Raw genomic sequence first — 15,909 nt, 5'->3', positions numbered from 1 at the left:
GCGCATGCGCTGAACAGCAGGCCCGCGCCTGCGCGGTCACTGCTCCGAAGCCAGGGCTGCACAGGCGAGGGCCTGCTGTTCTGCGCATGCGCTGACGGCAGGATCGTCGGACGAGGGCGCGCAGCTACGAGCAGCTGCGCGCCGAAGATGGTGAGTAGGAGGGGTAAAGTGGCTACCGGGGCGTGGAGTAGCCGCCTCGTGTAACCTCGGATGCGGCTACTTCACGCCCCAGTAGCCGCATAACAAAATTTACATATTAGGGTAATAAAAGTTTCCAAAAAAGTGCGGGGACGCGAGGATTAGCCCTTAAAAGGGCTATCCTCACGTCCCATTGATCCACCTACCACCCGATCTACCTTTATAGGTAGATTTGTGGTGGTAGGTGCCCTTTAACAGCATGAAATTCAGGGTTTGGAAAATTGGCAAAGTTGTTGACATGATGTTCTTTAAAAGAAATCTACACTGAATATCCAGCATGATAAACACTTAGGCTACATTCACACGGCGGCACCCGGGAGAGGGGGGGGGGTAAGCGCTGCTCACCCTCGCCCCTCTCCATAGCGATACATGGCGCACGGCCCCATATTACAGGGAAAGATGGGACATGTCCTGTCTTTCTCCCGGCTACGTTCCGGTGCACCGTACCCATCCTGCTTGGCACTGTGCGCCTATTGTTGGCTATGGGGGACGTATATACACCGTATATACACCCACCGGCCACTTTATTAGGTACACCTGTCCAACTGCTCGTTAACACTTAATTTCTAATCAGCCAATCACATGGCGGCAACTCAGTGCATTTAGGCATGTAGACCTGGTCAAGACAATCTCCTGCAGTTCAAACCGAGCATCAGTATGGGGAAGAAAGGTGATTTGAGTGCCTTTGAACGTGGCATGGTTGTTGGTGCCAGAAGGGCTGGTCTGAGTATTTCAGAAACTGCTGATCTACTGGGATTTTCACGCACAACCATCTCTAGGATTTACAGAGAATGGTCCAAAAAAGAAAAAAACATCCAGTGAGCGGCAGTTCTGTGGGCGGAAATGCCTTGTTGATGCCAGAGGTCAGAGGAGAATGGGCAGACTGGTTCGAGCTGATAGAAAGGCAACAGTGACTCAAATCGCCACCCGTTACAACCAAGGTAGGCAGAAGAGCATCTCTGAACGCACAGTATGTCGAACTTTGAGGCAGATGGGCTACAGCAGCAGAAGACCACACCGGGTGCCATTCCTTTCAGCTACGAACAGGAAACTGAGGCTACAATTTGCACAAGCTCATCGAAATTGGACAGTAGAAGATTGGAAAAAATGTTGCCTGGTCTGATGAGTGTCGATTTCTGCTGCGACATTCGGATGGTAGGGTCAGAATTTGGCGTCAACAACATGAAAGCAAGGATCCATCCTGCCTTGTATCAACGGTTCAGGCTGGTGGTGGTGGTGTCATGGTGTGTGGAATATTTTCTTGGCACTCTTTGGGCCCCTTGGTACCAATTGAGCATCGTTGCAACGCCACAGCCTACCTGGGTATTGTTGCTGACCATGTCCATCCCTTTATGACCACAATGTACCCAACATCTGATGGCTACTTTCAGCAGGATAATGCGCCATGTCATAAAGCTGGAATCATCTCAGACTGGTTTCTTGAACATGACAATGAGGTCACTGTACTCAAATGGCCTCCACAGTCACCAGATCTCAATCCAATAGAGCATCTTTGGGATGTGGTGGAACGGGAGATTCGCATCATGGATGTGCAGCCGACAAATCTGCGGCAACTGTGTGATGCCATCATGTCAATATGGACCAAAATCTCTGAGGAATGCTTCCAGCACCTTGTTGAATCTATGCCACGAAGAATTGAGGCAGTTCTGAAGGCAAAAGGGGGTCCAACCCGTTACTAGCATGGTGTACCTAATAAAGTGGCCGGTGAGTGTACGTCGGCCGTATACAAGTCACCCAAACGTTCGTGTGAATGTAGCGTAACTCATAGATCCAAACACTGTGACTGTGGTAATCTTATGTTTCTTATTCATGGCTTCCCTCCTTTTAAAATCAACATTTAAAATGATGCTTCTGAGCTAGAAGGGCTGTGGGGGCAGTTTCCAGAGCCCCTTAGTGATGTCTTTTCACTCATTGTTACATTGAGCAGAACATGTCTCTCCCTCCCCCTGCATGTGTTATCCAGCAGCAACAGAAAGTGCAGAAGGAGGGCAGACCTGCTATGCTCATTGTAACAATGAAAAGATTTAAAGGAGGAAGCCACTGCACTTGTGGAATTAAAATATTGTAGTATTTATTTTATCCAATCCTATTAACACGACATTTTGATTCATCGAAAAACATGCATAAAAACATGGCGTAGGCACACACACACACACACTGCATGGTATTCTCACAAGACCAATAACCAATTTAATAACAAAATTACTTTTTTATAGAAAATATTCTCAAAATTTAGAAACTTGCTACTCATTAGTGCACCTGTCCGCAAAACGCCTCCTCGGATGGCTGGTCTTCACTGCGCATGAGTAGTTGTTCATGTTGTCACGGCAACCCATGTGATCTCGGCAATGTTTGTGACATCATCTACATTCTGATCATGTGATTATAACAATGTCTCTGGTTATATGTGCCCCATAATCAATATCTGTTTTTCCATATGTACCAGGTAAGTGAATAGTCATCTCTCCGTCTTTCCAGCATCTCCAATCACTCCTATTATAGTATTTTATTTGTGTAGAAAGGAAGACACTTGTATTATATAGCTATCTGCTTAAAGTCAAGAGCATTGGCCAAGTAATCACTTGCATTCTCCTACATATAAAGATGGCTATAGGTAAAGTATAAATACATGTCATGGAATACAAAATAGAAGGAACGTTTTATGAAGCAGAATATATATCTCACAGTAGCATGTGTCCCCATAATAGATCCGCTACCGTGAGATATATATTCCGCTTCATAAAACATTCCTAATATTTAGGTATCACCTGATATAAAGATGGCTATCGGTAAAGTATAAATACATAAATGTTGGAGTATGCAAGTGATTACAGGCGGTCCCCTACTTAAGGACACCCGACTTACAGACAACCCATAGTTACAGACGGACCCCTCTGCCCCATGTGACCTCTGGTGAATCTCTCTGGATGTTACTATAATCCCAGACTGCAATAATCAGCTGTAAGGTGTCTGTAATGAAGCTTTATTGATAATTCTTGGTCCAATTACACCAAAAATTTTGAAACTCCAAATGTCACTGGGGCAAAAGAAAAGAAATTGTCTAGAACTTCCATTATAAAATATACAGTTTCGACTTACATACAAATTCAACTTAAGAACAAACCTCCAGACCCTATCTTGTATGTAACCCGGGGACTGCCTGTATTGTGAATATGTGTATTCCTATCTGCACAAAGTCAAGTAATCACTCGCATGCTCCAACATTTATGTATTTATACTTTACCTATAGCCATCTTTATATGTAGGAGAATGCAAGTGATTACTTGGCCAATGGTCTTGACTTTGAGCAGATAGCTATATAATACATGTGTCTTCCTTTTTCCACAATAAATAAAATACTATAATAGGAGTGATTGGAGACGCTGGAAAGACGGAGAGATGACTATTCACTTACTTGGTGCATGAGAAAAATAGATATTGATTATGGGTACATACATCCGGAGACATTGTGACATTATCTACATTCCGATCATGTGATTATAACAAACATTGCCGAGATCACATGAGTTGCTGTGACAACATGAACAACTACTCATGCGCAGTGAAGACCAGCCATCCGAGGAGGCGTTTTGCAGACAGGCGCAATAATGAGTAGCACATGTTACTGGATTTTGAGAATATTCACAAAAAAATATACATTTTTTTAAATGGGTTATTGGTCTTGTGAGAATGCTATGCACTGTGTGTGTGTATATTTTATATTACATTAATGAATTTCTCATATAAAATATAGTGTGTCACAATGGGAAGTTTTGTCACTTAAGGGATGTGTATATATATGTTTTTATGCTTGATGAAGATTCTTGGTGAAACGTTGTGTTTATAGGCTTGGATGAAATAAATACTACAAGATTTTAATTCCACGAGTCCTGTGGCTTCCTCCATTGAATGTATCGGTATTGGCTTTGTGCACCTGGACCATCAGCTGCAAGCACCAACTTTGGGTTCCACAAACACCTAATAGCATTTAGATTGCTGTTTTCCTCTCTTAAAAAGTGAAAAGATATTACTGAGGGGCTCTGAAAACACACAACCGAGCCCCTTAATCTCATTGGTATAATTTAAAAAGTTGATTTTAGAAGGAAGGAGGCCATGGATAATAAATATCAGTGCCTTTATCTATGCGTAAGTATGAGTATTTCTATAGGCTCAAGCACACATCCTGTGTGCATTTCCACTGCACAGGGCACAAAAACTGGGACCTCTGTTTTTGCAGCTTGAGCAAATTCCCCTTGGGCCCGTTGTTTGTGGTCTAAGAGCACACCAGAATCATGTGCAAGAGATATGAAGTAGTGTGGTGGTCGTAAAAAGTTTCTCCTTGATGTTCAGGCAGAAGTGAGTATTTAGCTGCGTTAAATTTTACCACAATTTTTTTTTAATGATTTTTTACATTATTTTCTATTCTTACACATCACTACATGGGGTACAGGGTACACTTATAGGATACCACTCCTTGGGAGCAAAGAAAAATTTGGCACAAACATTGCTAGATGATCATTAAAGTGCTTATTTTTTTCATTCATTCATGGGAATATTTTGATAAGGCAAAACGGTCAATAACGTTTCTCTCAGCCTAGGGACCTTCCTCAGACACTGCAGGATTCTGGGGGAACGATGCAGTATACTTGTTATACATAACAAAATGACGAGTGATAGTAACATAATAGTATAAATGATCCAGTCAACACTGCATATAGCAAGGCAAAACAGATGGATTTGCTTTGCTATATTTGTGCGGTGGTGACAGGTTCATTTATACTGTTATGTTACTATAAACCATAATTTAATTTCTATTATCAAGCTATTTTGCATATTTTTCCATTATATAATGGAAGATGCATTGGTTCTCTATACATCATTATGTCATATTTATTTTTACATTCTACCTGTCTTGTGTATACGCTGACTTTTATGTTGTTTTGTGTATAATCCTGCTGTGTTGAAACCGAATTGTTATTGATCTGTTTTGGATTGTCTTATTGAAATACTATAAATGAATAAATGCTTATAAAGCTACATGGCCTGTTCTGTATTTGTATATTAAAAAACGTCTTTGTATGTTTTCTGCAGTTGAAGCATTAACATTTCCACCATCGTCTGGAAAATCTTTCATCATGGGAGCGGATGAGGCATTAGAGAATGACCTAGGACTAGGAGAATTGGCTGGACTCACAGTGGCCAATGAGGCAGACTCATTGACGTATGATGTAAGTTTCAGGTTCTTGCTGATAAATAACTTGTGTTAAAATATTCGTACAGTCCTTCTTTATATTGAGCAAAGTGCAGTTTATTATGAAATGTTAATATTGGATACATCACTCATCTACGTATCTATTACATGTATGAGATGACAAAACATGTCTGCTAATATTCTTTAACCCCTTAAGGATGCAGCCATTTTGTAGCTTAAGGCTCAGTCCCATTTTTTGGATTCTGACCTGCGTCTCTTTATATGGTTATAACTTTTGAACACTGTTACTTATTAAAGCGATAGTTTTTTCCCCACATCTTGTACTTCATTTTAGTGGTAAATTTTGGCTGATAAGTTTTGCGTTTATTTACCAAAAAAAGAAAAAAAAAATGATGAATTTTTAGAAAAATTTGCCATTTTCGTAATTCGAAATCACCGCGTTTTCAGGCAGATCGGTTTACCACCTAAATAACTTGCCGAATAACATTTCCCATATGTCTACTTTACTTTTTCATAATTTTTGAAATGTCTGGATAATTTATTTTGCCGTTACACGGCTTACAAATCGAATAGCGATTTTCCGTATTTTCAGAATTGACTATTTTGGGGATAAATAATGTTTGAAATTAGATTTTACATATTTAGCATTAAAACCCCCTATATAACCAACCCATTTTCAAATCTGCACCCCTCAAGCTATCAGAAACCGCATTTACGAAGATTGTTAACCCCTTGAGATCTTCATAGTAATTGAATCAAAATGGCAGTGAAATTTAGAATGGTCATATTTTGTCGGTTATACGTTCATTTAGCCCTAAAATTTACACATTTCAAAAAGATAGCGAGGCGCAGAAGGGAAGGTGCGTCCTGCAGCTGACAGGATTTTAGTTTTCTCGTTGCCCTCTTTTGAAGGCTATAAAATTTTCGCTTTTCCGTTACTTTTTTTTTTTCGTGTTCACCGTATAGCCTAATAATCATGTTATCTTTATTCTATGGGTCGATACGATTACGGGGATACCAGACATGAATATTTTTTCTTATGTTTTACTAAATTTGCCAAATAAAACCCTAATGTGGGGAAAAATCTATCATTTTTGCATCGCCGTCTTCCAAGTGGCATAACATTGTTACGTTTTTGGCTACAGAGCTGGTTGATGGCTTGTTTTTTTGCGGGACATGTTGTTCTTTGCAACAGTATCAGTCTGGAGTACATATGTTTTGTTGATCACTTTTTATTGTATTTTTAGTGGGATATAATAGGTAAAAATCATAATTTTTTTTTTACGGCGTTCATCATATGGGTTCAATAGTTATTTAGTTTTATTCTATGGATTGTTGCGGACGCGGTGATACTATATATGTGGGGTTTGTGTTATGATTTAGACTTTTTTGAGCGTTATATGTCTCTTTATATGTTTTGGGGCTTATGGGCATTTTTAGCGATTTACAAAGTAATTTTTTATTGAAAAACATTTTTTTTTTTCATTTTTTTTTACTTGATCCACCATGGGACATGAACAAGCAATCATCTGATTGCTTTTTCATGATAATACTATTCAATACTCATGTATTGCAGGGTATTAGCATTGCCAGCTATGCAGATGCATAGGCTGCCACTTTGCCTTTAAGATGACGTCACAGATGCCATCTTAAAGGCACTGCCTTCAGGCTTCTCTGGGGTCCCAATCGGACCCCAGAGGTGCCATAGCAGCTATCGGCGCCTCCGAAAACGGCGTGGGGGCGCCGATCGTGGGGTAAAGACCCCCGGAAGGCATGTTAAATGCCGCGGTCGCGTTGACCACGGCATTTAACGGGTTAAACACCCGCGATCGGAGCCCACTCCGACCGCGGGTGTTAGCCCGGGATGTCAGCAGTAGATTACCGCTGAAATCCCGCGACCCCCGATGCCGGTTCAGCTGCTGTGCAGTGCTGAACCGGCATCGTCTCTGCGCAGTAGCTGTACTGCGCTGAGCGCTATTCGGGGGACTCAGCGCACTACAGCTACGTCGCAGAGCGCTAAGGGGTTAAACCGTGCTACCCTTAGGCCTTTGGTTATTGCAAAGGTCCAAAACAAAGGCTTTCTTCAAAAACGCCTCTTTTCTTCTTTCTTTCTTTTTTTTTTTTATATTATTTTTTGTATATTTTCTTAAAGGAGCAGACTTTACCCCATTAATCTGGCAGGGAACCAGGTAATGTCAAAGAAGCTAATAAAAAGCACTGGAATTATTCAGTTGCATGACAAAATCCTCATTCCAGATGCTATTGAGAGGTTACCTGTTATCATGTAAAAATTACCTTCCCAATGACAGGTTCCCTTTAAAGATAAGAACCTGAGTGGTGGATTGCACACTAAAATCTGTGTTACTCAATTTATTGATATCTGCCCAAAATTAGGTAGTTATCACCTATGTATGCATAGGAAGAATCAGACACACAGAAAAGATTCTCTAGTTTATTTTTCAGCTTACAACAGGATATCTATTATTCTTAAGAAGGAATAGTCTTTCCAGGGGCTAAACATGGTTTTATTGGCTATAGATTTGCTTTCGTGATTAATATGCAGAAACAGAAGAATGAAATGTTAGTAGAATAGATACATTCATGGGCCCCTCCCAGGAGCCTCCTGGTTTGTGATGTTCGCTGCTTCACATGCCAACAAGACCATTGGATGTAACCCAGACACCATCATTGGATATCTCCAACCACAGAGATGGATGAGAGAGGATGAGAAAGCCACTGTCATATGCACCTTATCTTCATCAGGCTTGTTTGAGGTTCTGTGAACTACAGAAATAGTCTTTTTTTTTTTTATGAAGGTACCATGTTTTTGTACAATAATACCCAAGATATGGGCATCTGAAGTGGCTCTTCTCACCTCATTTTTACATGACTTTGCAAATGACTTTTATAGGTGAATAGGCAAGTTTTTACATAACTGGGTATACACGAGGACTGTATTTCATACCATATGTGAGGGGGCTTTTACTATAGAATAGTAAAAGTTGGTTACAATGCCCCTTAAAATTGCTTGCACATTTTACTTGATGCTATTACCTTCACAGATTGCAAACAACAAGGATGCCCTTAGGAAAACATGGAACCCTAAATTCACTCTACGAAGTCATTTTGATGGAATAAGGGGGCTTGCATTCCACCCAACAGAGCCTGTCTTGATAACTGCATCAGAAGATCATACATTAAAGATGTGGAATCTACAAAAGACTGCTCCTGCAAAAAAGTATGACTATGATGTTTTAAAGCATCTCATTTAACACTAAACTTGATGGCTTGATGACTTTTTTACTATTGATGCCTGTGAAGCTGCCTTTGGGGTCTGAGGACCCTCAGGGCAACCCACCTCTGGTCATGAGCTGTCTTCTAGCACAGCATCTACTTTGCTAATTTGCATTTGCTGTTTACTTGAGAACATTACTGTGTCCCCTGTTTCTCATACAGGAAACTATTGTCTAGACCTATCAGGGTAGACCATACCGAAGGAGATTATGATATATGATATGTGATTTATCAGATTAATACAACTTTTTAGTGATATTTTCATAATGAAAAAAAAAACAAAACGCTTTAATCTTGAATACCAGACATATTGGGGAAGTTTTATCAGAAGTGTCTGAGAGCAGAACTGTTATAGATGCTCATGAAAACCAATCAGAGCTCAGCTTTTATTTTTCCCACAGCTACTTATAAAATGAAAGCTGGACTCTTCGGCTAAATCTCTCTCAAACTGGGGAGAAAACTTTCTTAATATAAAGCTTTGTGGTTTTGAAGTTTTATGATGGACATCTAGTGGTTGTAATATGTATTGCAGTCTGAAGATAGCTCATCATAGAACAGTGATGGCGAACCTTTTAGAGACAGAGTGCCCAAACTACAACAAAGACCCGCTTATTTATCGCAAAGTGCCAACACAGAAATCTAATTTGTGATTTATACTCCCTTCTCTGTCACAGTTTTCATTGATACCAGCCCCCTGAGGACACCAATAAAGCAGAAAATAGTCCCAGGTAGAGCTGTCACTTTAAAATACCTCTGTGCAAAGCAAGTCCTGGGCTTTCTGTGATTGCAGGAAGATACCTGGAGTCATCTCTGGTGATGGCCTGAGTGCCCACTGAAAGGGCTCTGAGTGCCACGTCTGGCACCAGTGCCATAGGTTATCCATCACTGTCATAGAAAGTCCCTTTAAACAAAAATAGCAGGAAGTAGAAACCTGTCTGGTGAGGTCTGACTTTATGAAGGTTGATATGGCTCACAGAGGGGAACCTCCTATAGAGTCTTGTGCTGGCAGGCCCTGATGTTTCAGTCAATATACAGCCAGACACTGATTTTGCAGCTGAAACAGAAACCAGGTACATGGCAATTCACTATTCACATGGCCAACAAACATAATAAGTTCACTGTAATATTCAGGTAAACCTTTACTAATGGATGAGAAACGGCATAGCTCTTTGGGGCAGCTGGCACTGGCTTGTATAAGACAACTGACATTTACTGATATTAAACTTTCCTGCCCTATCATATGATTAGAAAACAAAAGTCTGAAGCATTTAAACAATAGGATGCAAGTCTCACAAATCGCATTCGGCTAATTTATCGTAGCCTAGACATGGGCTTTGTCTGCCTTTATAATGTCTCCATCCATTATCAGTCATTACTTTAAGTAGCTATGGATTACTGGTAGTCCTCAGTTTATAGTAAAGTTAAAGGCTTCGTCTCTATTTGGCGGCGGTATCTGACAGCGTGCTGTACATTGTCACTTAGGTTTGATTCCAAAGTCAATAGAATTGACTAAAATAGTCTTAATGGATGTTAATGGATAGTACAAGCAGCAAGTCCTGTGCACTGCTTCCAGACATTGATTATGCTGATCTTCGGCGCATCTTATTTCACTATAGGTGTTATTTAGTAAGCATAGGATTTCCAAATGTTAGTACAGATTTGCATAGATCAATCTTTCCCCAGTTAGCATGTTGCTAGGTTGAGACATTGGGGTCAGGTATCAATAACTAAGCCACTGTTCTCGTTTGGTAAAAGGATGTATAGGATATCTATATTTTCTGCTCTCAACCCGCGCAAACATAACGTCTGAGGTTTATCACCTGGGGCAGTAGATTTTTCAAGTTCTAATTTGTCTGCGGTGGTGGCCGAGGCAAAATACAAAGTTGTATAGGAGAATCATAGTCCGGGACAGGCAGGAGGTCAGGCAGCACGGGATCAGAGTCCTGGAAGTTATCGATGGACCTAAAAATGCCAGAATTTTTATAACCGCTGTTTGGGGATTTGCTGTTTATTGTCAGGCTGGACATATGCTGAGGGGGTCTCAAAAGGGTGTCTGGTGACAGATTCCCTTTAAAGGGACTTTATCCTTTATTAAACATTAATGTTTTCACTATAAATCTGTAGATATTGGATTAAAACTTTTTTCAATTGGCTTATTGCCATAGCAGCTGGTTATTGGGTCCAGCAGCCCCTCTACGGCTCTCTTATGTTTATCTCTGAGCCAGCTGATTATTAATATTGTTACTTCCCTGGTCAGCAATAGACTAAAATGTATGAAGCATTATTAATCCTACTTATATAGTCTGGTCTTCCTGTGTTATCTGTTGTTACAATCATAAATAGGAGTTTGTCATTCATCTTTTTTTATTCCATTTTAGGAGCACTTCTCTTGATGTGGAACCAATATACACATTCAGAGCACACAGGTAACAGAACTACTCCGGTCACTGCTGGGTTTTATGTCTATACTCTGTATTACATATTAACCTTGTTTTATCTTAGTTAACTTCTATGGACTCATTGGGTTTTCCAGGATGAGAAATGTATAGCACCACATCTGCCCACAGCTATGTAGTATTGCATTTCTGATGCAGACAAGTAAATGAAACTAAGCTGTAGTAAAACTCTTTCCTTTTTTTTTTTCTCAGGGGCCCAGTACTATGTGTAGTAATGAGTAATAACGGAGAACAGTGTTACAGTGGAGGAACAGATGGGTTAATCCAGAGCTGGAATACCCCAAACCCTAATGTGGATCCATATGATTCTTATGGTATGTTAAACTCTGATAAATGCTAATCATTTTAGGTAGGAATTATTAGAATATTCTTCTTGCATACGTGAAATACTGACAGATTGCTGTATCGTGATACAGTGTGCCATGCTGAGAAGTGGGCATGGCTAGAAGTGTCTGCTGACTTCTGTAGCTTGGACTGGCAGGTTCTGCTCTTTTAGCTTTGCATGCCCTTGTTTTTACCAAAAAAGTTTAACAATTATGCGAGCCTTGGATTAATTTGCATAATTTTAAAGCCTTTTTTTAATTAAAAAAAAAAAACATTGTGCATAAGATGCCACAAGAAGAGAATATACTAACAGAGGGGGCACTCACCAGTGTACCGTATTTTTCGGACTATAAGACGCACTGGACCATAAGACGCACCTAGGTTTTAGAGGAGGAAAAATAAGAAATTTTTTCCCCCCCAAATGGTGTGCTAAAATATTTAACAGAGTAACAGTAAAGTAACTGGGCGGTGCAGTGCAGCCATGTTTCTCTTTGTATAAGAGGGAGTAAAATTTGTACACAGCGCAAGTGGTATGGAAAAATTCGGGTAAAACACAAATGGATTTACATATATACAATGGTGACAGAGATAATATAATGACGCCTCAGTGATAGAAGTCCCACCTCCACGGATATGGACTATATGGATTATAGGCACACCAATAGGATGATGACTAAATCACAGAGGTAAGACGGTAAGAGCTGCTGCAGGTAACCTGTCATCCAGTACTTGTAGTTGTAGCGGATGTGGACGAGTAGTTTAGAAAAGTAAAAAACAGGCTGTAGCCGCGCTGCTCAATTTTTCACATTTAATTTCGGAAACAGAGTGGACTACGCGTTTCGGAAGCGGAACGCCTCCTTCATCAGGTCCAAAAGATAATTTCTAAAACAAGTACAAAAGATTTTTTGATATATAATAACAATAGATGTGTGACAATAAATAGTAATACATAATAGATAATAGCCAATTAGGCACATATGGGTAGAACCACATAAAATCATCATAATTATAAAGATTTTTATAAAAAACACACATTTTAACATATACAAAAAGAATAAGTGTATAATAGGTATGATAAAATTGCATTAATAGCATAAATAAGTAAATGGCTTAATAAATAAATTAGTAGATGAGTAGGTAATAAAGGAATAGATGGATTGTGGAAATTGATAAATAGAATAAATAAATAAATAAATAAAAAGGGGGACCCCTACCCTATAGTCCTCTTTCAGGTGGTCTGCCCCAGGTGGATATGGTAGGGATACTAAAGCTGTCTTATACACTGTATTGTTTGCAGGAGAGAGAATAATTAGTAAATTGGTGATTATGCTGCTATGAATGAACTTAGACATAGATGTACCTGTGGTATGGTCAGCGATGAATATAAAGAGGTCTGAAATAGCAAAAGTTATTTAGATTAAGTGATTTAGTATTATGGCCCAAGAAGGGATAGTGGTAGTTGTATTGGTTTAGTACTTACAATATTAGGATTGCGAGCCGGCAGGGGCGCTGTGTAGCGTGTCCGCGCCGGCTCTGTGAGGGTTTTAAATAGAAAGAGTTGGGAATCATGTGCGCGTGCTTCTCTTTGGAGAGGGGAAGGGGCAAGCGGCGGTACGGCAGGCACACGTTTGTGTGATTGTAGCCTAAGAGGACTGTGTAGGGGATACTTTTATTACGGGTCATTGTGTGACATTTGGTGAAGTTTTAATATTATACTTTGTGTGGGGAGAATTAATGGGGAGACTTTATTAGGGGACATTTTATGGAACCTGGTGCTGAAGGATGACTCCCGTGCCGACACAAGTGTTCTGTCAGATTCGGCTCTATACAGAACATTTGGTGGTTGGTTGGTGGGGGGGGGGGGTGGAGTGTTGTTCCTTTGACCCAACACTGATTGGCTAGGGCTTGGCTAGCAGCAGCCAACTAGTGTTGGCGGCAGAATTAGTGATGAGAATTACGGCTCTTTAGATTTATACTGGCACGTACTCAGGGGGTCTCAAGAGTTACCAGGACTGTATAGGTATGAGTATACGTGACAATGGTCACAAGAGTTTACAATCTATGAGGAGGAGGACAAAGGCGGTGGCAATGCTCGTGTAATGCTCACGAGAGCTTGCAATCTATGAGGAGGGGGGAGACGCCGGAGGTGGCAGTGCTTGTACACTGGTACAAGAGCTTACAATCTATGAGGACGACGACACAGGAGGTGACAGTTCTTGTACAATGGTCACAAGAGCTTACAATCTGAGGGGGATGAAACAGGAGGTGACAGTGATTGTAAAGTTGATCTATAACACTTTGCTCCGGCACAGTGTTATAGATCCTGCCCAATGACAACTGCCAAGGGAACAGATTGTAGCTCCTCAATGACATCACAGAGGGCGACGATCCAACCCAAAATGGTGGAATTTACCTGCTGCCAGGTTAATACACACAATCATTGCCAGTGGTGGATTTTGGCTGCCGTGAGCCCCCTACATTCATTCTTAACGCATTATAGTGTGCATGTACGTCCTAATGCCTTAAAGGCACAGGTCCTGTCTGTGTGTGCTGGTCTGTGGGGGAGAAGCATTTAAGGGGTCTATGGAGGGGTACACAGGGTGGGTTTTACTCAAGTACACAAGTTTTCAAAAGGAAATGCTGCCAAAATAAAATAAGGCACATTTACAAGGCAGCAGCCACTACATACCAGGCAACAAGTGGTTAAGAGTGTTAGAGAAGAGACGCTGGGGAAGGGGGCACTTATCTGATCCTGTGCTGGGAGAGAAGTTACAGGTCAGACACTGCAGCAGCGCTGACACAGTGCGGCAGCCTTCATCTTCTGTCTTCACTCTGAGCCTCCGGCTTCTACTTACAAGCCGAGCGGGGATTTCTCCTCTCCCTCTCTCTCTCCACTGCTGCTGTGCTGCCGTAAAGCTCATTTATATTGGTGCCCTGAGGACGCCGATATATATAAGCGCTACAAAGCGCTGTGCTTCCTCCCAGCTTTAGCTAGCAGAGAGCAGCGGGGTGCTGTCCTCCATTCCCTCCAACAGTGGAGGGCTGAGATGCCGTCTACCACTGTTTCTGGGGGGAAAAAAGTGTGTCTTATAGTCCAAAAAGTACGGTAAGTGTGTTTGGTTTACAATCCTTGATCCTGGTCAGGGGATGGGGCCAGTGAACTTGAGCTGGGAATGAAGAACAACGGTGTATGATCATGTGAGTGAATGAATGGTTGTAGCAGGACTATGTTTGCTGTGATTGTGTGTGACCAGCAAGGAATTTTTAATTGGTGTCAAATATATATAAATGAGGTGTGTCTCACAGTCAAAATAATTATGAACATTATTTTAATGTAGAAAGGGACATAATTACTGACAAATGCCAGTTAGTACTACAGTAGATTAGGTAATTTCCCAATATTAACAAAATAAACAAAATCCTGGGAGACTGGGGAACCAGTGCTGGATAGGTACAGCTTTACTCTTGTTTTGGTTTATACAAAAGCTGCTCTTATTTTATTTCAATATGGAGGCGATGTGAGTTCTTTGTTGCCTCTGTAATACTTTGTGTGGCAAGGTTTTTCTATTCTATAGTGGTTAATGATACAGAGCCTGGTTTCTATACTACATGTCCCATAAGGCAGATCACCATAAGACATTGTAACCAGTCCTCTAGTGCTAGTATATTATATCTCTGCAAATTGTGATTTCTATATGACAGTTCTATATGGCAATCCAGATCCTTCCAAGTTCACTGAAGCAATCGATTCACAAATTGATTTGTCCTGGGAAAACTCCTATAGAAATAATGCAGTCCATTGAACTGTATTGAATACCATGCAATGTGTAATGAGACCTCCCACTTGTCATTTCATTGGTGTGGTAATTGCGGATTAATACCAGATTTGCATTGGCACACGACATGTTAAATGTACGCTATATTTTAAGAACTACATTTCATACCAACATGCATTAAGCTTTCTCTCCTCTCCCTATATAGATCCTTCAGTTCTGCGAGGAGCGTTTGAAGGCCATACGGATTCTATATGGGGCTTGGTGTACAGCACAGCACACCAGCGTTTGTTGTCTGCCTCAGCAGATGGCACCATTAGACTATGGAATGCATTAGAAGCTGCCCCTGCGTTAACCATATTTAACGATAACCAAGGTAATAAAATTATCATATTATTAATAAATTGGTAAATCTGCATTTTCTGTATTTCTTGTGTTTGTATATGTGCACAGTGTGAAATCCAGGCATAAAGTTTGCATTTTTAGTATAGTTTTTCCCACTTAATTCCATTTAAGATTTATGTGTATCATGTCTATATTGCATAATATTCTTCATCTAGTATAACCAGATTCAGTGAATTTTACTGTGTTCCTGTGCTTTGTTGTTAAAGATGGTTTGTCCGGCAATATG

At 40.6% G+C, this 15,909-nt stretch overlaps 1 protein-coding gene across 3 annotated transcripts in view; it reads left to right on the top strand.

The window, feature by feature from the left end:
* The window catches only part of STRN (striatin), an 83,276-nt gene that overhangs the window by 60,074 nt on the left and 7,293 nt on the right, over nucleotides 1-15,909 (top strand). For all 3 annotated transcript variants that reach the window (XM_072140909.1, XM_072140911.1, XM_072140910.1), the window contains 5 exons: nucleotides 5,311-5,447; nucleotides 8,494-8,669; nucleotides 11,104-11,151; nucleotides 11,374-11,495; nucleotides 15,487-15,654. In XM_072140909.1, the coding sequence (XP_071997010.1) occupies nucleotides 5,311-5,447; nucleotides 8,494-8,669; nucleotides 11,104-11,151; nucleotides 11,374-11,495; nucleotides 15,487-15,654 (651 nt within the window). The remainder of the gene's footprint in view (nucleotides 1-5,310; nucleotides 5,448-8,493; nucleotides 8,670-11,103; nucleotides 11,152-11,373; nucleotides 11,496-15,486; nucleotides 15,655-15,909) is intronic.

Source organism: Engystomops pustulosus, chromosome 3, assembly GCF_040894005.1.
Source record: "Engystomops pustulosus chromosome 3, aEngPut4.maternal, whole genome shotgun sequence".
Taxonomy (NCBI): Eukaryota; Metazoa; Chordata; class Amphibia; order Anura; family Leptodactylidae; genus Engystomops; species Engystomops pustulosus.
The sequence above is the reverse complement of the archived record's forward strand: the minus strand, read 5'-3'. Positions and strand labels throughout refer to the sequence as shown.